This window comes from Antechinus flavipes, chromosome 3, assembly GCF_016432865.1.
Source record: "Antechinus flavipes isolate AdamAnt ecotype Samford, QLD, Australia chromosome 3, AdamAnt_v2, whole genome shotgun sequence".
NCBI lineage: Eukaryota > Metazoa > Chordata > Mammalia > Dasyuromorphia > Dasyuridae > Antechinus > Antechinus flavipes.
The window spans coordinates 555,274,000-555,296,037 of NC_067400.1; the positions used below are offsets into that span (position 1 = coordinate 555,274,000).

The following is a 22,038-nucleotide window of genomic DNA, read 5'->3' on the forward strand; positions in this document are numbered from 1 at the left end:
TATCATTGTTATTAATATAATTGTTTTAAATATTAAATAGACATTGGATATCGATTTGAAAATTTTAGGTAAAAATAAATAAACCATATTAGACATGTAGGCTGAAAAATGAATAAACTGATATAAAGCAAATAAATTAGATAAAAGTGTCACAGAGTGCAGAAACTTCAAGAAATTATCACAAAGCAATACCTAGTCAGTCAGTCAATAAATCTTTATTAAACATTTGCTATTTGTCAGGCCCTGAGTTAATCACTCAAGATACAAAGAAAATAAACAAAAACAAACACAAAGCAAAAACAACAAAAATAATTCCTGCCCTCAAGGAGTACACAATCTTTTTTTTTTTTTTTAAATAACTTTTTATTGACAGAATCCATGGCAGGGTAATTTTTTTTACAACATTATCCCTTGCACTCGCTTCTGTTCTGATTTTTCCCCTCCCTCTCTCCACCCCTTCCCCTAGATGGCAAGCAGTCCTTTATATGTTAAATATGTTGCAGTATATCCTAGATACAATATATGTTTGCAGAATGGAACAGTTCTCTTGTTGCACAGGGAGAATTGGATTCAGAAGGTAAAAATAACTGGGGAAGAAAAACAAAAATGCAAATAGTTCACATTCATTTCCCTGTGTTCTTTCTTTGGGTGTAGCTGCTTCTGTCCATCATTTATCAATTGAAACTGAGTTAGGTCTCTTTGTCAAAGAAATCCACTTCCATCAGAATACGTCCACCTATAGTATCATTGCTGAAGTATATAATGATCTCCTGGTTCTGCTCATTAAGGAGCACACACTGTAATGGGGGAGACTACATACAAATTATAAAGATCAAACAGAAAATATAAAATAAAGAAAACACAAATTATAGATTTGAAAAGCATTACTTCCAACCACTTGATTAGCTTTTCACAGCCTCTTCTGAACTTCCCAATACTTATACAGATGTTCAGAAAATTTGAATATCTCCCTTCCTCATAAATAAAGATTAGTGCTCAGTTGAGGTCCCAAATGAAGGCATTCCAGAAAGCTTTTCTCAATAATCTTATTAAGTGATAAGAGTAAGAAGCATGTTATGATAAAGGTTCTATTTTGAGATCAGAAAATTCTGTGCCTCTTAATATACTATCTATTTGAGCTTGGAAAAGTCACTTGAATTCATGGGCCTGCATTTTCTTCATATTTAAGATGAAGGAATAGGACCACTAAAGTTTAATTTAGCACTTGATTTAGAATCCTATCATCAAGTAATTGAAAACCTCACATTTTCAGTGGAATCTCATTCTTATTTTGAATGCTCCTGTTTTTGTTACTTAGTTGAAATTAAGCTTTGTGTCTCTTCTAAGCATCTTTTGTCTACTCTAAATAAACAAACCAAGTTTCTTCCTCTTCTATTTAACAGTGCTTTAATTGCCTACACACAGGGTTTCTTTTTTAGCTCCAGTCATTATCTGTCTCATTTCTTCAATTTTCTCCTCTTTTTGGGGAAAAATACCTTCACTATAGGACCTTCATGGCCAATGCAAGTGGCATTAGAAGCAAAGGTAGGTTCTAAGTAAGTTATGATCAATTCTATTAAGAAGAAGACATACTAGGCACCCCCCTCCCCTAGCCCTTCTGCTTCTTAAACTTCTTGAGGATGCGCAGGCGAATCTGCTTGGTCTTGACACTGTACACAATAGGGTTCATGAGTGGTGGGACAAGCAGGTAAACATCAGCCATCAAGACATGGACCATTGGGGAAGCATTCTGCCCATAGCGGCGGATCATGGACAACCCAATCATGGGTGTGTAGAAGGTAAGCACAGCACAAATATGGGAGATGCAGGTGTTTAGAGCTTTAACACGCTCTGCCTTAGAGGCAACACTCAGCACTGTGACTAGTATGAGTATATAGGATAGCAGAAGCAATACTGAGTCCAATCCCATGGAGGAGATGACTACCATAAGGCCATAGATGCTGCTGATTTTCCGACTAGATGTTGTCAGCTTGATGAGATCCTGATGCAGACAGAAGGGGTAGGAAAGAGTATTGATGCTACGAAATTGCAACCTTTTCAAGAGGAAAGGGACTGGGAAAACCAGGATAAGGGCTCTTCCAGCACTGGCTAGTCCAATCCTAAAAATGACACTATTAGTGAGGATGGCTGAATAGCGGAGAGGTTCCCGGATTGCCACAACACGATCAAACGCCATAGCCAACAACACAGCTGACTCAATGATGGAAAAAACATGGATGAAGTACATTTGGACTGCACAAGCAATGAAGGAGATCTCCCGGGCATGGAACCAAAAGACACTGAACATAGTGGGCAGGGTCACAGTAGACAGACCCAGGTCTGTCAAGGCCAACATGGACAGAAAGTAGTACATGGGCTGGTGGAGGGAGGGCTCTGTCCGAATGATGAAAAGGATGGTGATGTTTCCTGCAATGGAAATGATGTAGATCAGGCAGATGGGGAGAGAGATCAAACTATATTTGGCCTCCAATCCTTGGAAGCCTGTTAAAAGGAACTGAGGATAAAGGGCTGAGTTATTGAAGACAGACATCGTACGGGATGGAATAGACTTTTTTTCCTGGAAAAAAAGAGGAAAAGTCACTAGGTCCCCCTGTTCTGATGCACAAAAGAGATGGAAAACACCATCATTTACCATTATCAACATAATCACTAATATTTTCATTGTCATTAGTCCTTTCACATTTATATGGAGGACCTTAAACAGAGCCCTATACTCCTAGGTCCTGTAGAGATTGCTAGAAAAGTATTTGACTTGCTCTCCACCTACGGAAGACCATCTGGGAAAATTATGTATATGCATGAAATAATTTTCATGGAAAAAACTCTCAATATTCTATTTCTGGGTCTAATATTGAACTGCAAATGTTAGGGAAGGAAATGTGCTGAAAAGATACTTTTGGCATAGACTAGGGTACAAAACTTTTAATTAGATATCATCAAAGGTAATTTTTATAGTGAGTTTAACTAATGCAGGTACTGACAGGCCAAATTCACAGTCCATAATCTTGTATATCTGTAAATATGACTATCAAGACAGTGGAAAGAGAAATGCATTTGAAGTTCTGGATTTTCTATTTCTTTCTTATATACTCTTGGTATATAATATAAGTCATTTTATTTGAAACTTAGTTTTGTTATTTATAAAATGGAATTATTGTTCTAGATGTCCTTTTTATTAATTATATGAATCTTCCTAGATATGTCTACTTTAGGAAGATACTCATAGTCAGAACTATTTACTGACTATAAATAGGAAGATATGCTCATTTAACCAAACAAACTGATACAAGAGGCAAGGAAAACAAACATATCCAATAATTCTATGAATGAAAAATCTTTGACTCTAGGATATGGTCTCAAATTGTTACCTCTGAATTTTACTTCAGAGATGCTCCACGGGTTTCTGGGTCCCTTAGGAAAACTACTGCTGGTTTAAATAAATACCATTATCAATGAAACACTGTTATTTTTCTTTGTGTCCCATTGCTTAATACAATTCCTGAGACACAGTAGAAAGTGAAAAAAAATTAATTGAAATGAACTGTTTCAAAAATTGATAATACATTATCAGCTGAAGCAGACTATTCAAATTGTTTTGATTGAAGCAGCAAATAAAAATTTTGAACTACTTTAAGAGTTAGCAAGTGGGTCCATGTGATTGCAACTTTCTTTTCTCAGTTTTGTATTTCCCCAATCCACTCATTCAGTTCTGTTTAATATTGCCCTTTATTTCCTCTTTATCTTACTCACTAGGTGATGGCTTAAGGTTACAAATACTGGACACTGAAGTCTGATCCTTTTGTAACACTTTAATATTCTTGAATTCTCTATCCAAAATGACACTCATCAACACATATTTACAAATAGCTTTGTGACTCAATATCTCATAATGTATTGTCTAAAACCACTCTACAATATAAAAATAGCAAGTGGTGTCTTGCTGACTTGACTGCAGTAGAGAACATATGAACTCACAGTTAAACCCTCTCTCTCCCCATGATGCATTTATATTTATATGTTTCTATGTATAAATATTTGCATGCATGTGCATATATATTATATGGATGCATATTTAAATATAGTCATCTATACATACAATATTCCCTTTCACACTGAGACTTTCCCCATCACGGTTTCAATAGATTGTGGATTGGCATAAGAAATTAAATGGGAATTTGGGGGGAATGTTAAGGACCATGCCTAGGTGAAGGAGCAGGTCAATTCTCCGAGAGCATCCACAGCTGTGAATCATAACATCTGAAGGAGTTGCAAAGCAGCCTTTACTGACACAGGTGTTGCTTGTGAACTGGGAATGAAATAAATTGGAGGCAGAGGGAAGAAGAATGAGGTTAGACAACTCAACAGTTTCTCAGTAGAGAGGTTAGAGAACAACAACTGCCTCTCAGTCTCCTTGTATCATCATCATCCTCTCACATGAAGAGATTCATTCTACAATTCTGAGTTAAATCTCCAGCAACCACTGGCAGGTGGCTCCCATATCACAACAGGGGACTTTTGTGGAAGCCATAGATGATCACAGAAAAAGTTGAGAAACTCAGAAATACATAAATTATATTATATAATATCAACTCCACATTAAAAAAAAGAAAAAAAAATCAGAACTCTTCTCTGGTAAGGAGGGAGGGCCAAAAAATTTAGATGGATTTTCCAGATCACCCTAAGGGTACTGCATCACTAACCCTTGAGATGTGGAAGGGATAAATGTATGTGACAAATTTTGAACAAATTCTCAAATAATTTATTTGCTTTTGTAGATTCCACTTTGTGAGCTCCATGAAGATAACATGATACCATGGAAGAGAAATTCTACCTTTATTACTTATTGCCTGTATTACCTTGGACAAATCATAACTGCTCTGGACCTCAGTTTATTTATCTGTAAAATTATGTGAATGGATTGGATTGGATGCTCTCCAGTCTTTTACAATACTCTGGCTTTAATCTTGTGATCTTGTCATTCAATAATTTCAGATTGTATTTCCATTTACCCAGGAATTCTGTGTATCACCTGATAAGTAGTATATCCTTAATGATAAAACCCTTAATCATTTTTAGATGAATCCCCTATTTTTTCAGAATCTGTGACATTTCCTACATGGACTGACTAGAAGGATTCTTTGAATTGCATGTATGTAGATATATGTGTGGATGAGAATGTGTGTAAATATGTGTATATATCAATGTGTATGTGTGAGAATGTGTGTGTATATGTATATAAAACTATACATATAATTGTATATATTGCATACATTGTTTATTGTATATATATATAGTGCATATATATAAATACATATAGATATAAATCTGTATCTCTCTCTATAGAATCTATTAGGCAAATCAAGGAAGGTTATTAAGATCATAGAATACATTTTGAATTTATGGGAGCCATATGATGTAGTGGAAAAACTATACTAGACCTATAGGCAGCTAAGTGGTATTTTGATTAGAACTCTGAGATTGAGGTCAAGAAGATCTGAATTCAAATCCAGGCTAAGATTTTCACCCACTGAGTGATCCTGAGAAAGTTACTGAACCTTTGCCTGCCTCAGTTTTCTCAACTGTAAAATGAAGATAATGATAACATCTATTTCAAAGTGTTATTTTGAGGTTCACTGAGATATTTATAAAACACTTAGCATAGTGTATGGCACAGAATAGTTGCTATATGAATATTTATTTCCTTCCTTCCTTCCCACCCACCTGCCTGCCAGCCTGCCTTCCAATTGAAGGGCTATAAGAAGACATCAGATTCTACTCCCAGCTCACCTATTGACTAACGTTATAACCTTGGTTAAGTAATTTTCCTTTCCTGGGTCTTTCATTTATTCTCTGTACAGTAAGAGAGTAGGTCTAGATCAAAGATTCTTAAATTTATTTGTGTGTGTTCCATGGATTCTTTCAGCAGGCTGGTGAAGTCTATAGATCCATTCTTGGACAATTAAAAAAAAATAAATACAACAAAAATACATGGGATTATAAACTAAACCAATTAAACTGAAATATATTTTAAAATTTTAAAGTCATCAACCATAACTTAAGACTATTTGGTCCTTTTCATATTTTTCTAAATACTTGAAGTACAGTCTTCTATTCTTGTCTATCATGTCCCTCTACAATCTCTTCCACTCTATGAATTCATGTTTATTTCTCTCAATTGGCCTGGGTTACAACTTTTATTATAAGTATATATTGAAAGTTTGCTAAATCTTTAAGAATAGGAAGCTAAGTCTCAGCCTCATCCCTATCCTCAGGCACTCTTATAGCATACCTTCCATATTCTCTTTGCTTACTAAAGCATACCTTCAAAAATTATTCTAAGACCCCACCTTTTCCACAAAGCCTTATTGGACTGTTCACCCCACATTATTTCAAGTCTCTAACTTTCTGTCAAACAAAATTTATTCCTTTAATTCTAAGTATATTGATGTTTGATAGCCATCTGAACAATAAATTATGTGAAGTCCGAGAGAGAGACAGACAGACAGACATAGAGACAGACAGAGACAAAGAGAGAAATATATCCAGGATGACATCAAAGTTGCAAAATTGGGTGCTTGAAAGTATGGAGGTCTCTTAGTCATGAAAAGGGAAGTTGAGGTAAATGGAGGATTTGAAAAGAATGAAAATATTTTGGCTACATTGAGTTTGAAATACCTATGGGGACATTCAGTTTGATATGTTCAAAAAACAGTTTGTGATGAAGGAATGGAACTCAGGAGAGATAGTAGGACTGGATAAATAAATCTGAAAATAATCTACACAGTGAGAGACTATTACCTAGATACTCACTAAACCTTCACTTATTTCCCTGAGTGGAGAAACTCAAAGGGCATATTGACCACAATTATCTCCCCTATAGTTATTTTTAACTAAATTGTCTCAGGCATTTGCTGTCCCTGTTCCCCTCCCAAAGTAGCCCAAGCAACCTGTTCACCCCTGTCTCTAGTTGTAATAATCCCTCCAAATCTCAAAATTCTTCCTGAGGACCTCACACTTTGCCTCCATTTCCAAATTTTTTTCCTGTCATTCAGTCAACAAAAACCTATTAAAATATCTAACATGTGCGAGACACTGTGCTGAGCACTGGGGATATAGAGAAAGATAAAAACATGTTCCTGATTCCAAAGAACTCATATTCTAATAGAGGAGACAATGTTCAAGTGGGTTATGTACATATAACAGTATTAGAATGTAAATGCAGTGATCTTCAACGGAAGAAACTAGAAGTGGAGGTATGGTGAGACTAAAAAGATGTTTCTGAGGTTTGAGCTGAGTTTTGATCAAAGCTGTGGAAGCCAAGAGGCAGAAACAAAAGCATTCTGAGCATGGAGAAAAATCAATGAACAGACACGAGTCAGGAGGTCTAACAAAAAGGTTCTTTGGTAGCTGTTGGCAATGGATAGAGAATAGGGCTTAGAGTGAGGAAGATATGAGTTCAAATAATTTACTAGTTTAATGGATCTAGGAAAATTACAATTTCTTGTTTCCTCTTAGTTTCCTCAATTATAATATGAATATAATACTCTCCTTGCACCTTGCACAGTTGTTGTGAGGATCAAATGAAATATTTTTAAAATGTTTTCAGCCCAGTGCCTACCACATATTTGTCATATATTCTTCCTCAAAATACTACTACATTAACTCCTCAAAATAAACAAAAAGTCCCCTCCCCATGATAGATCTCAGTACCCAGTGGTTATTCTTAGATAAGAAATAGGTTGGTTTTTTTTGTTTGTTTGTTTGGTTTTTTTTGGTGGGCATAATTTAAGGGCTCTGGAGCCCTGTTCAGCTTACCTTTTCCCCTTAGCCTTCTCTGTCAGCAACAGACCAAGTCGAATGTCAGCTCCTCAACTTATAGACCTTGCTCCTGGAGGAAAAAGCAGAATGAGCAATGAATGACCTTTTAAGAGAAAAATGCCTTGGGAGAATAGGAAAGAATGCAATAAACTCAGCTCTCTGGTTTATACAACCCACCAGCTCTTCTTCTAGAAAGCTGATAAAGTGCTATGACAGGCTTGTCACAAAACCAATCTGCAGAGTTAGGAGAACAATACCTTTCCCTTCGGGATTATGTTCTTCTCCCTTTTGGCCAATCCCTGAATGCAAGATTAATGTCACAGGAACAAAGAAAATCTATACTTTCTTCCAAGGTCCCAAAGCTTCTAGAGTTATTCCTTAGAACACAGCCAATTACTTATTTTCAGAAGATTTGGAAATTTCTCTGTTTCTGAAAACTAGGCAAAGAATAGGAAAGAAACTAGGGAGAAGGAAGTATCGCTGCAAAAAGTCAGATGCAAAGAAACAAAATGAGAACAGCTAGCATTTTTGAAAAAAAGCAAGATATTTCATGAAAGCTGTATGGGCAGCTAGGTGGCACTGTGAATGGGATGCTGGGCTTAGAGTCAGCAAGACACATCTTTCTGATTTCAAATCTGATCTCAAACTCTTACTAGCAGCATGACCCTTGGCAATTCACCTGTGGAGTTTAAAATTATCCCATCTACAGTAAGAGAGTCTAAGGCAGAGTTCTGAGCCATTGGCATTTTATAAGAGTCCTTGGTTCCTTCTAATGAAGTAGACCTCAGATGTTCCTCAAAATCTGAGATCCCTCCTCCCTCCAGGGCCCTATTTTTATAGGTCTAGATGTCTAGTCATTGTGGAATAGCTATACCAAATATAGAATTCCATTGAATAAGAAAAATAGTAAGTTAGCCGGGTAACAAGTTGGTGATTCAAGGATTATCTCCATATAAGATGGAAAAGCTTCTCCTTAATTTAAATAGAAGGAAATGGTACCAGATAGCACAGTCAGAATTGGTCTGCAGGTACAAAGATATTTTGAGGTTCTTTCTATGTAGTTGTTGTCTCTGTCAATCTGGATTTAGTCATCATCACAAGACAAAACTAGAGTGGAGGGCCTTTAGCTAGCTAGTTAAACAAGTGAACTTAGAATCTGCAGCTTGCTACTCTGGAGACTTATGTACAAATCTTTGTTATGATTCCATCAAATTGATGAATATTGATTTGAATAGAGTAAGGGTCCAAAATGAATTATTTTCCTGATAATTACCTCTGTTAGCCTCAGTTTTCTCATGTTTCAAATGAATTGGAGAAAGAAATGGTAAATTTTCCAGTATCTTTGCCAAGAAAACTATAAATTAGGTCATAAAAAGTATGACATGAACAGTAAATGAATGAACAACAACAATTATGCTATGTTTTATATTTAATGTCCTCTGAATTGTAGACAAATATCATTTTAGTTCTTTGTTAAGAATAATACTCATCACTATTAATTGTTTCTTCCCTTCACTTGTCTTGGCAAGATCATGTGTCTGTGAATGAGAAATAGAAAGAATCGTCTTTTTTTTTTTAATTTTAGTTTTCCCTAGTTACATGTAAAAATACATGGAGAGGAATTATACATGTACATTCATTTTTTAAAAAACATTTCCTTATGAATCATTGTTAGGAGAAAAAAATCAGAACAAAAGAGGGAAAAGAAAAAAAATTGAACATAACAAGTGATAATTTACATTGTCTCCATAGTTTTCTTTCTGGATGTGGTTGGAATTATTCCACCCAAAATTTGTTAGAATTGCCTTGGATCACTGAACTACTGAAAAGAACTATGTCTATCATAGTTGATCATCACTCAATTTTGTGATTGCTATGTATAATGTTTTCCAGTTCTGCTTGTTTCACTCAATATCAGTTCATGGAATTGTTGACTTTTCTAAAATCAGCCTGTTCCTTTTTTTTTTTAATAGAACAAAATTATTCCATTACTTTCATATACCATAACTTATCCAGCCACTTCTCAGTTGATGGCCATCTACTGATAGAAAGAATGATCTTCATGAAATATGGATTCAAGGAAATAAAGCTTCAGGAGTAAATAGTATTTAGGGAGGTATTTTAGACTGGGAATTTTAAAGTATTTTTTGTTTTTGTTTTTGGTCACTCCACTACTTTCTGTCTAGTGTAATAAATGAATGCCTTCTCATAAAATTTGTTATCTAATATTCATGCTTGAAGGAAGTGCTAAATTTCAGTGAGATATATGAAAATAAGCATGTGATTTTTCCCCTGTCCAATTTCGTGTACCTTTTAAAATCTATCCATAAAATCCTTGATTTACAAATTAGCAGCCTTAAAAATGAAAAAGGAGAACTTTCCACTGATGAAGAGGAAATTAAAGAAATAATAAGGGGTTACTTTGCCCAACTTTATGCCAATAAATTTGATAACCTAAGCAAAATGGATGACTACCTCCAAAAATATAGGCTTCCCAGATTATCAGAGGAGGAAGTAAATTGCTTAAATAGTCCCATTTCAGAAAAAGAAATAGAACAAACTATTAATCAACTTCCTAAAAAAAAAAATCCCTGGGACCATAAAATCCTTGATTTAGATACTATTTCAAGACAAGAACAACAGCAAAAGAAATTATGCTTTGAGAATATGTTTCCATACTGTCTCCCAAGGAAATCTATTCTTCTATGTTTTGTAAATAGCATCTCAGTAAAGAAATGATATTGAAATATAAAATTTTAAATTTCTTTGTATCCCCCACCATTTACCATAAACCTGCTACATGAGAGATTTGATACATGTTTAGGACTAATTGACCCTAGACAATTCATGTAACTTCTATCTGGCCCAATTTACTGATACTTAAAAATGAGGATGATAATAATAGATAGTTCCATAGTACCATAGCTGAGAAAAGATGGAATAAGGTTAATATGATGCCCTCTCTTGAACTTGTTCTTCCTGTTATATACCTATTTCTACTTCCCAAGTTAGGTTCATTTTCCTGATATTATGCCTGGTTATATGAATGTTTTTTTTTTTTTTTTTGGTGAAATTTGATCCAATTTTTCCATTTCCTCTTTTTTATACTTTTCTTGGACCATGCTTATTCATCACTCTGCTTTCATGCCAGTTGTGTCTTCTTTCTTCATTTTTGTAATTGCATATTGATGTCTGGTATATCTAGGGAGCTAATAATTTTTTTCATTATGTGTATAATATAATATGGACACAGGCTCCATCATAAAAGCAGCTCTGAAATATAATTATTTCCATTTCATTGCCTCTTCAGAATAACTAGTTCATAAGTAAAGAGAGGGAATAGGAGGAAAATTACAATAAAGAATTGCCTTCTTAATTGCATGAGACATAGTTTACCAGGAAATATTTTCCCCTGACATCTGATGTAAATTCTTGAGAAAAAAATCTGTTTTTATGCATATTCTATTTTCTTTTTTTTTTTTTTTACTTTTTTTTTTTTTTTTTTTTTGGTGAAATTTGATCCAATTTTTCCATTTCCTCTTTTTTATACTTTTCTTGGACCATGCTTATTCATCACTCTGCTTTCATGCCAGTTGTGTCTTCTTTCTTCATTTTTGTAATTGCATATTGATGTCTGGTATATCTAGGGAGCTAATAATTTATTTCATTATGTGTATAATATAATATGGACACAGGCTCCATCATAAAAGCAGCTCTGAAATATAATTATTTCCATTTCATTGCCTCTTCAGAATAGCTAGTTCATAAGTAAAGAGAGGGAATAGGAGGAAAATTACAATAAAGAATTGCCTTCTTAATTACATGAGACATAGTTTACCAGGAAATATTTTCCCCTGACATCTGATGTAAATTCTTGAGAAAAAAATCTGTTTTTATGCATATTCTATTTTCTTTTTTTTTCATATTTCATTTTCAATGTAAATAGGGAAAAATAAGTTTACACTATCTCTAAGATTCATGATACTTTTCTTTGTCTTTTACCACCTGTAATGTTCTTTGTTTGGTTTTCTGGGGGTCTTTGGAGGTCTTGCAAGCAGCTTTCTTTTCAGCTCAGTAATCACAACAAGAGTAGCCAGGCGTTAAAGTGCAAATATTTTCTTATCTCTTTCAAAGTTTTGTTTCCTTTCCTGGTGCCCAGTTAGCTTTCTTATAGTCCAGATTCTTTATTATCTCTTTTCTGGGGCTGGGCAGCTTTCTGGAAAGCCTTTCAGACCGGCCTTTGTCTCAGTGGAGAAATGCATAAGGAGAGCCTGCCACCAGTGGCTTTTGGTTCAAGTTCAGTGTTCTGGCCCATAACAACCACCCTTCTATTTCTGGCTTTCATTTCAACTTGAATTATTTCAGCAGCCTTTTAAGTCATTTTCCTGTCTACATTTTGCCAATCTCATTCCAGGGCTGGCTCAGTGTTTGGGAGCTCCTAAAGGAAAGTGTGGGAGAGAAGAGGCATTAGATTGACTACCAAAGTGAAGGTCTGCACAGCCATTGTGCTGATCTCAGTATTACATGCCTGTGAAGTCTTAATGGTATGGCAGCATCATGCCAGGAAACCAAATCATTTCAATTTCAATTCTGAAGATCATGTGGCAGGATAAGGTACAGAGCATTGAGATCTTTTCTTGAGCTTAATTGCCAGGCATTCAAATTTTAGGGGGAAAAGTGAAACTCTGATGGGTTGAACATATTCTTTAAATGCTAAAAAGCATATTGTCTAGAACACTATATGGAAAACTCATAGAAGTCTAATGTTCATATGAAAGTTAGAAGATGTGATACAAGGACACTCTCAAGTTCTCTCTGAAAAATGTTGGAATTGATTGTGAGATATGGGAGATGCTGGCACAGAACCACATAGTATGGCATACTTGGATCAAAGAAAGCATTGCATTCTATGAGCAAAACAAAATTCCAGGATCTAAAAAGAAATATAAGATGCTCAAATTTATTTACCTTTTAAACAAAATTAAAAGCAATAATGGTCTCTATTTTTCCTGCTAACAAAAAGAGATACATTATGAGTTTAGAAACAAAATTTTACATTGCTTATAGGAAATTTATTTAATGCAAATAGTTATAGCTACATTAAAATCAGAAAATCATAAGTTTTTTGTGGGATGATGATTTTTTAAATGCAGAATGGATTTTTAAATTTTTAAAGAGGTTTGGATTATGCATGAAGGAATTCCTCACATTTATTATATTTCTATATATTCCATTCATGTGAATTTTCAGATGTTTAGCAAAAACTCAGCATTATCTGAACACAGTAGCATCAACACAAGGATCAGTAACATTAGGGAACTAAGATACTTTTATAAAAATAAGAACCATTCCCTACATGATAGTGAAAGGATAGAAACAGGCAGTTTTCAGAGGATGAGATTGAAACTATTACCACTCATATGAAAGAGTGTTCCAAATCATTATTGATCAGAGAAATGCAAATTAAGACAACTCTGAGATACCACTACACACCTGTCAGATTGGCTAAGATGACAGGAAAAAATAATGATGAATGTTGGAGGGGATGCGGGAAAACTGGGACACTAATGCATTGTTGGTGGAGTTGTGAACGAATCCAACCATTCTGGAGAGCAATCTGGAATTATGCCCAAAAAATTATCAAATTGTGCATACCCTTTGATCCAGCAGTGTTTCTATTGGGCTTATATCCCAAAGAAATACTAAAGAAGGGAAAGGGACCTGTATGTGCCAAAATGTTTGTAGCAGCCCTGTTTGTAGTGGCTAGAAACTGGAAAATGAATGGATGCCCATCAATTGGAGAATGGCTGGGTAAATTGTGGTATATGAATGTTATGGAATATTATTGTTCTGTAAGAAATGACCAGCAGGATAAATACAGAGAGGACTGGCGAGACTTACATGAACTGATGCTAAGTGAGATGAGCAGAACCAGGAGATCATTATATACTTCGACAACGATATTGTATGAGGACATATTTTGATGGAAGTGGATTTCTTTGACAAAGAGACCTGAGTTTCAATTGACAAATGACGGACAAAAGCAGCTACACCCAAAGAAAGAACAATGGGAAACGAATGTAAACTATCTGCATTTTTGTTTTTCTTCCCGGATTATTTATACCTTCTGAATCCAATTCTCCCTACGCAACAAGAGAACTGTTCGGTTCTGCAAACATATATTGTATCTAGGATATACTGCAACATATCCAACATATAAAGGACTGCTTGCCATCTAGGGGAGGGGATGGAGGGAGGGAGGAAGGAAGGAAGAAAGAAAGAAAGAAAGAAAGAAAGAAAGAAAGAAAGAAAGAAAGAAAGAAAGAAAGAAAGAAAGAAAGAAAGAAAGAAAGAAAGAAAGAAAGAAAGAAAGAAAGAAAGAAAGAAAGAAAGAAAGAAAGAAAGAAAGAAAGAAAGAAAGAAAGAAAGAAAGAAAGAAAGAAAGAAAGAAAGAAAGAAAGAAAGAAAGAAAGAAAGAAAGAAAGAAAGAAAGAAAGAAAGAAAGAAAGAAAGAAAGAAAGAAAGAAAGAAAGAAAGAAAGAAAGAAAGAAAGAAAGAAAGAAAGAAAGAAAGAAAGAAAGAAAGAAAGAAAGAAAGAAAGAAAGAAAGAAAGAAAGAAAGAAAGAAAGAAAGAAAGAAAGAAAGAAAGAAAGAAAGAAAGAAAGAAAGAAAGAAAGAAAGAAAGAAAGAAAGAAAGAAAGAAAGAAAGAAAGAAAGAAAGAAAGAAAGAAAGAAAGAAAGAAAGAAAGAAAGAAAGAAAGAAAGAAAGAAAGAAAGAAAGAAAGAAAGAAAGAAAGAAAGAAAGTCCAGGGCTGGCTCAGTGTTTGGGAGCTCCTAAAGGAAAGTGTGGGAGAGAAGAGGCATTAGATTGACTACCAAAGTGAAGGTCTGCACAGCCATTGTGCTGATCTCAGTATTACATGCCTGTGAAGTCTTAATGGTATGGCAGCATCATGCCAGGAAACCAAATCATTTCAATTTGAATTCTGAAGATCATGTGGCAGGATAAGGTACAGAGCATTGAGATCTTTTCTTGAGCTTAATTGCCAGGCATTCAAATTTTAGGGGGAAAAGTGAAACTCTGATGGGTTGAACATATTCTTTAAATGCTAAAAAGCATATTGTCTAGAACACTATATGGAAAACTCATAGAAGTCTAATGTTCATATGAAAGTTAGAAGATGTGATACAAGGACACTCTCAAGTTCTCTCTGAAAAATGTTGGAATTGATTGTGAGATATGGGAGATGCTGGCACAGAACCACATAGTATGGCATACTTGGATCAAAGAAAGCATTGCATTCTATGAGCAAAACAAAATTCCAGGATCTAAAAAGAAATATAAGATGCTCAAATTTATTTACCTTTTAAACAAAATTAAAAGCAATAATGGTCTCTATTTTTCCTGCTAACAAAAAGAGATACATTATGAGTTTAGAAACAAAATTTTACATTGCTTATAGGAAATTTATTTAATGCAAATAGTTATAGCTACATTAAAATCAGAAAATCATAAGTTTTTTGTGGGATGATGATTTTTTAAATGCAGAATGGATTTTTAAATTTTTAAAGAGGTTTGGATTATGCATGAAGGAATTCCTCACATTTATTACATTTCTATATATTCCATTCATGTGAATTTTCAGATGTTTAGCAAAAACTCAGCATTATCAACACAAGGATCAGTAACATTAGGGAACTAAGATACTTTTATAAAAATAAGAACCATTCCCTACATGATAGTGAAAGGATAGAAACAGGCAGTTTTCAGAAGATATCAAAGCTATTTATAGAAATATGAAGATGGCCTAACAATACTTGATCTTATATTGTACTACAAAGAGAAATAATGACAAACAGGAGCAGATAGGTGGCATATTGGATAGAGCACCAGCTCTGGTTCAGGAGGACCTGAATTCAAATCCAGCCTCAGATATCCACCAATTATGTAATCATTGGCAATTCACAATCCCGACTGCTATTCTTACTCCAAAAACAAAAACAAACAAACAAACAAAAAAAAACAAAAAAAAAACAAAAAAAAAAAAAAAACAAAAACAAAAACAAAAAAAAAAAAAACCACAAAAAAAATCTAATACTGGGTAAGAAATGAAGTGATAGATCATTGGAATAGATTATGTACACAATATATAGTTGTAAATGACCATAGTAATTTAGTGTTGATAAATCCAAAAATCCAAGTTTTTAGAAGAAGAGCTCACATTTTCATAAAAATTGTTGATAAAACTGGGAAGCAAACTGGACAAAAATCAGATGAAGAATAACATATTATATCATATACCAAAACAAGATAAAAATGAGTATGTGAGTTTGACAGAAAGGATCATATCAAAACAAATTAAGAATCATGAAATATTTTATTAGTTAGATCTATAGATGAGGGAAAAATTTATGACTAAATGAGAAATTTGGGCTATAAAATGGATACGTTTACCTTAAATTAAAAAGGTTTTATAGAAACAAAACCAAGGCAGCTAGGATTAGAAGGAAAGCAGGAAGTTGGGAGGAAAAAAAAATTTATAGCAAATTTCTCTGATTGAGTTCTCATTTTTCAAATATATAGAGAATTTTGCCAAATTTATAAGAGTATAAATCATTCTCCAATTGATAAATTGTGCAAAGATATGAACAGGAAGTTTTCAAAAGAAGAAATCAAAGCTCTCTACAGCTATGTGAAAAATGTTTTACTAGTAAGGTAGAAACTAGGCACTGAATCACCTCTAACACTGTATACCAATATAAAGTTGAAATGGATTCATGATTTAGACATAAAGAGTGATGTTATAAGCAAATCAGAAGAATAAAGGATAGTTTGCCTTTAAGATCTATCGAGAAGAAGGGAATTTGTTGCCAAAGAAGAATTGGAGTTCCTTATTGAACACAAAAAAGGTAATTTTTATTATATTAAGTTAAAATATTTTTGTATGAACAAAATTAATACAGACTAGATTAGAAGGGAAACTGGGAAAACATTTTTATATTCTAAATTATATAGAGAATTGACTCAAATTTATAAGAATTCAAGCCATTCTCCAATTGATAAATGGTCAAAGGATATGAACAGACAATTTTCAGCTGAAGAAATTGAAATAATTTCTAATCATATGAAAATGTCTTTAAATCATGATTGAGCAGAGAAATGCAATTTAAAACAACTCTGAAGTAGAACTACATACCTCTCAGATTGGCTAACATGACAGGAAAAGATAATGATGAATGTTGGAGGGAATGTGGGAAAACTGGAACACTAGCACATTATTGATGGCCAACCATTCTGCAGTGCAATTTGGAAATATGTGCCAAGAGTTATCAAATTGCACATTTATTTTGATTCAGCAGTGTTTCTACTGGGTTTATATCCCAAAGAGATATTAAAGAAGGGAAAGGGACCCATGGTGTACAAAAATGTTTGTTCCAATCCTTTTTGTAGCGGCAAGAAACCAGAAACTGAGGGGATGCCCAACACTTAGGGAATGGCTGAATAAGTTATGGTATATGAATGTTATGGAATATTATTGTTTTGTAAGAAATTATCAGCGGGATGATTACAGAGAGAGATGATTTCAGCATCAGAGAACTGATGCTAAGTGAAATGAGCAGAACCAAGAGATTAACAACAAGATTAAACAATCATCAATTCTGATGAATGTGGCACTTTTCAACAATGAGATAATTCAAGCCAGTTCCAATGATATTGTGATGAAGAGAGTCATCATGTAGAGAGAGGATTGTGGAAATTGATGTGGATTACAACATAGCACTTTCACTCTTTTTGTTGTTGTTTGCTTGCATCTTATTTTCATTCTCATTTTTTTCCCTTTTTGATCAGATTTTTCTTGTGCAGCAAGAAAATTGTATAAATATGCATATTTAACATGTTTTATTATGTTTAATAAATTAACAAAATTAACAAGATGGATTACTTGCCATCTAGAGAAGGAGATGGAGGTAAGGGGGAAAATTGGAACACAAGGTTTTGCAAGGGTTAATGTTGAAAAATGATCCATGCATATATGTTTTGAAAATAAAATACTTTAATAAAAAACATCTTAAATCACTATTTATTAGAAAAAAGCAAATGAAAATAATGCTGAGGTACTATTTCATACCTATCAAATTGGCTAATATGGCAGAAAAGGAAAATCACAAACACTGGAAGGGAGATTCGCAAGTTTAGAAACTGTAATGTCTGGCCTAGCTTTCTGGAAGTCCTCTGCATGGGCCTTTGTTCTCAGCAGGATAGTCAGGAATAGAGTCTAAAGTCTTTATTGTCTCCTTCATAGTCGGTCTCCTTTACAATCTCTTCACTCTGGCTGACTGACCCAGTCCCCAATTCTCTCAGCCCTTAAATACCTTATTACAATTACATTATTACAGCATACTGAGTATGTGTAAACTAGAGAACAGTTATATTACTATGCTAAGTACTAAGTATATGTAAATTAGAAAACCATCATCTCATCAATCCCATTGAGTTAACACCTTGTTGTAAGTACCCTTGTTTCAAGTATACTTCTCCAGAGTTCCACCCTCTACAAGAAACATTTATGTTTTCAAGTGTTCATATACGCTATTTATATCTGACATGGAGTAGAATCTTCTGAATTCATATTTTTCTGATCAGCCACAGTTGGCCAGGTGGCTATTTCTTGATCCCAATACAGTGATGTCATTTTGTCCCTTGTTGAGAATAAAGGATAATAATCAACCAACCATTTATTTAATGGCACAAAAAAAATCATCAACTTTATTGTTCAGTCCTGTCTTCTGTGACAGGACAATTCTGGACAATTCTATTCCTATTCTTTTTCCTATTCAAAGCAAATTTTGTGGTAACTAGGTTAGTGGATGTGAACATAAACAATTTTCTTCCTCTCATTTTTATAATTTTTATTTTTTTAAAATAAGGTTGCTAGTGTCCAGGCAAGCAGTTTTACTAGCTTTTAGGTGCAGAGTTATAGTTTATTTCTGATAAAAAGCAAAGGAGATAGTACAAGTTATACATATGCTCCAAGAACCTATCAGTGATAGAAGGGGAGGAGGAGACTTTCTGTATCATGACACCAGGCATACTTGACATGGTCATGAAAATTGAACAAAACAGGATGGAGATATCTGTATAAGTATTCTTTGAATTATGCAAGTAAGTTCTGTAGTTGATAAGCCTTAAAGTTTGAACCCCTCCTATTAAAAACTACATTCTTATATAACTTGTATTGAATGCAGATTAATACATTGTTTATGTTATATCTATTACTGACTAATTGATAATAATCATAACCCATTATAATTTAAGTGGGAATCTTCAATAACTTCACTATTTCATGGGGGAGACAACATGCAAGCAATAGGTGTTCAGAAAAGACTAACTATTATAAGGGCTTGCTGAACCCCTTTTAGGTCTTCTTATTCACTTTTGGTGTTCACCTGATACTCAACTCTCACTTATATTTTCATCAGTCCTTGTGGCCATGAGATCTACAGTCTCCTAAAATTAATAAACTAAGAGTTTTCTTAAAATAAATTAGTGGACCTGAAAACTCTACCACTCATAAAACTGATAAAAGCACAAAATTAATTCAGAGATACCTCTTTGAATCTTTATCTGAGCAAAAATCTTTTCTGTAACACATCTGACAGATGTTCAGCTGGAGGTCACAAGAAGTTCCTCAGCAAAAGGAAATCTACTATTCCCCATATTGCTTCACAAAATACGATGTAGTGAGATTAAATAGCATTTTCTTTTATATCTTCATATTCTGATCATCAAATATTTGGTTTTCACCCCAAGGTCCTATTAATATTATTTCTCTTTAACCAATAACTTACAGTTTTTTTACCTTTAATATTATGGGTAAAATTGAAATACTTAAAAAAATTAGCTTGCCTACTTGAAATTTCTGTATTTCAGATATCTTTTCCCAAAAGGTAGATTTTATCTATCTATCTATCTATCTATCTGTCTATCAATGTTTGACCTTGTCTAATTTTTCCTATGGTCTTTTGGCCAGGATTTGTATAAATCATTCCAGGGAAATGGAACTAAGCATATTCATTTACTGAAGAAAACTGAAGAAGACTAACATATCCTTGCATATTGTATTTATAAGGACATTTTATGGGGTCAGTTGAATTATGTTCTTCCTTTTTCTTTGCTTTCTCAGATTTTACACCCTTTGCCCCCAAGATTTTATTTATATCTGATTCTTATTTATCCTATAATCTATATAATTAATGTAATTACTTGATATGGTTTTACATATGTTGTTATAGTTAAACTGTTATCTCTTAAAATCATATTTTATGCTGTTTATCTCTCATGCTTAAAATTATCTCCACTTTATATGTTTCCTGTATTCTATAACTTCTTTCAAGCTCCAAAAGTTTACTTTCTACAAAAAATTCTTCCTAATCCCCATTAATAGTTATGACTTTCCATCATCCCTTACCTACATTTTATCCTTCATTTATCTTGTTTGTACATCATTGTTTTCATGTTGTTTCTCCATTAGATTTGAATTAATGAATGTCTTTTTTTTCCTTCATATTTAGCATTTAGCATACTACCTAGCATATAGTAGGCATGAAATATATGCTAATTAATTTTACTTGAATTATTAACTAGAAAAAGAAAAGGAATAAGTAGTGACAGAAAAGGCCAAAGAAATGGAGAAAGCTGAAAATAATTGATTTCTCATGAAATATTATGAAAATATAACCAATATTATTATCAGAAATAACCTTTGTTTAAATGGAACTTGGAATTAGGACTACAATTATATTCCCTTTAAATTGAAGCATTTGTCTCGGTTTCAACTTTGTAAATCTATAGTTAGCAAAGTCAATTTATAGCATTCCCTATCAATAATATTGCACATTTTTGAACTTTGGGGAAAATATTAAATATTATACAAAGATAAGGCATAATTAGTACTATTGAGGAGGGAATCTATGGGCCTCTCTATACCTTCTGCTTTTGGAACTTCTTAAGGATGCGCAAGCGAATCTGCTTCGTCTTGACACTATATACAATTGGGTTCATGAGTGGAGGAACAAGAAGGTAGACATTTGCCATCAACACATGTACTATTGGAGAGGCATTCTGTCCATAGCGACGAATCATGGATAACCCAATCATGGGTGTGTAAAAAGTGAGCACAGCACATATGTGGGAAATGCAGGTGTTGAGTGCTTTAACACGCTCTGATTTAGAAGCAATGCTCAGCACTGTGGCCAGGATGAGTATATAGGAGAGAAGAAGCAGTACTGAGTCTAGTCCCATGGAGAAGATGACCACCATGAGGCCATAGATGCTGCTAATCCTCCGACTGGATACTGTCATCTTAATGAGATCCTGGTGCAGACAAAAAGAGTAGGAGAGGGCATTGATGGGTTGGTATTGTAGCCTTTTCAAGAGGAAGGAGGCTGGAAAAACCAAAGTCAGTGCCCTTCCAGCAATGGCCAGTCCAATCCCAATAATTACCCCATTGGTGAGGATGGTTGAATAGCGCAGGGGTTCACGAATGGCCACGAAACGGTCAAATGCCATGGCCAGCAATACAGCGGACTCTATGATGGAGAACACATGGATGAAGTACATCTGAATCAAGCAAGCATTGAAAGGGATTTCCCGGGCATGGAACCAGAAGACACTGAGCATAGTAGGCAATGTAGTAGTAGATAGACCCAAATCTGTCAGAGCCAACATTGACAAAAAGTAATACATAGGCTGGTGGAGTGAGGTATCTGTCCGAATAATGAAGAGGATGGTGGAATTTCCTGCAATAGAAATAATGTAGACTAGACAGATGGGGATGGAGATCAAACCATACATGGCCTCTAACCCTGGGAAACCTGTCAAAAGAAACCGAGGATAGAGCGTGGAGGAATTGAAGACAGACATGATGATCACTGGGATGGATTCCTTTCCTGTAATGAAAGAACAAATATTATAGTTCTCTAATTCACTGATCCTCAGGGAGTATAGTGGTCAATCAGATCATACTTATCATCATTATCATCATCATCATCATCATGATCAACAGCATCAACTATCTCTATATCTTTATTTCCATATCTGTAGCTCGCTCTCTCTTTCTTTAATTCTATAGAGATATGTGTGTATGTTTATGTATAGATATATGTGTATATACACAAATAACCACATATAGAAGAGGC

At 34.2% G+C, this 22,038-nt stretch overlaps 2 protein-coding genes across 2 annotated transcripts; both read right to left on the minus strand.

The window, feature by feature from the left end:
• Positions 1-1,370: 1,370 nt before the first annotated feature.
• Positions 1,371-2,551, minus strand: LOC127555300 (olfactory receptor 51G2-like). Its single transcript, XM_051987526.1, has one exon. It carries the CDS (start codon positions 2,549-2,551, stop codon positions 1,610-1,612), a length of 942 nt encoding a protein of 313 aa, XP_051843486.1. The 3' UTR covers positions 1,371-1,609.
• An 18,270-nt stretch (positions 2,552-20,821) lies between these two features.
• LOC127555313 (olfactory receptor 51G2-like) lies at positions 20,822-21,766 on the minus strand. The gene has a single exon (XM_051987541.1). It carries the CDS (start codon positions 21,761-21,763, stop codon positions 20,822-20,824), a length of 942 nt encoding a protein of 313 aa, XP_051843501.1. The 5' UTR covers positions 21,764-21,766.
• Positions 21,767-22,038: the final 272 nt, after the last annotated feature.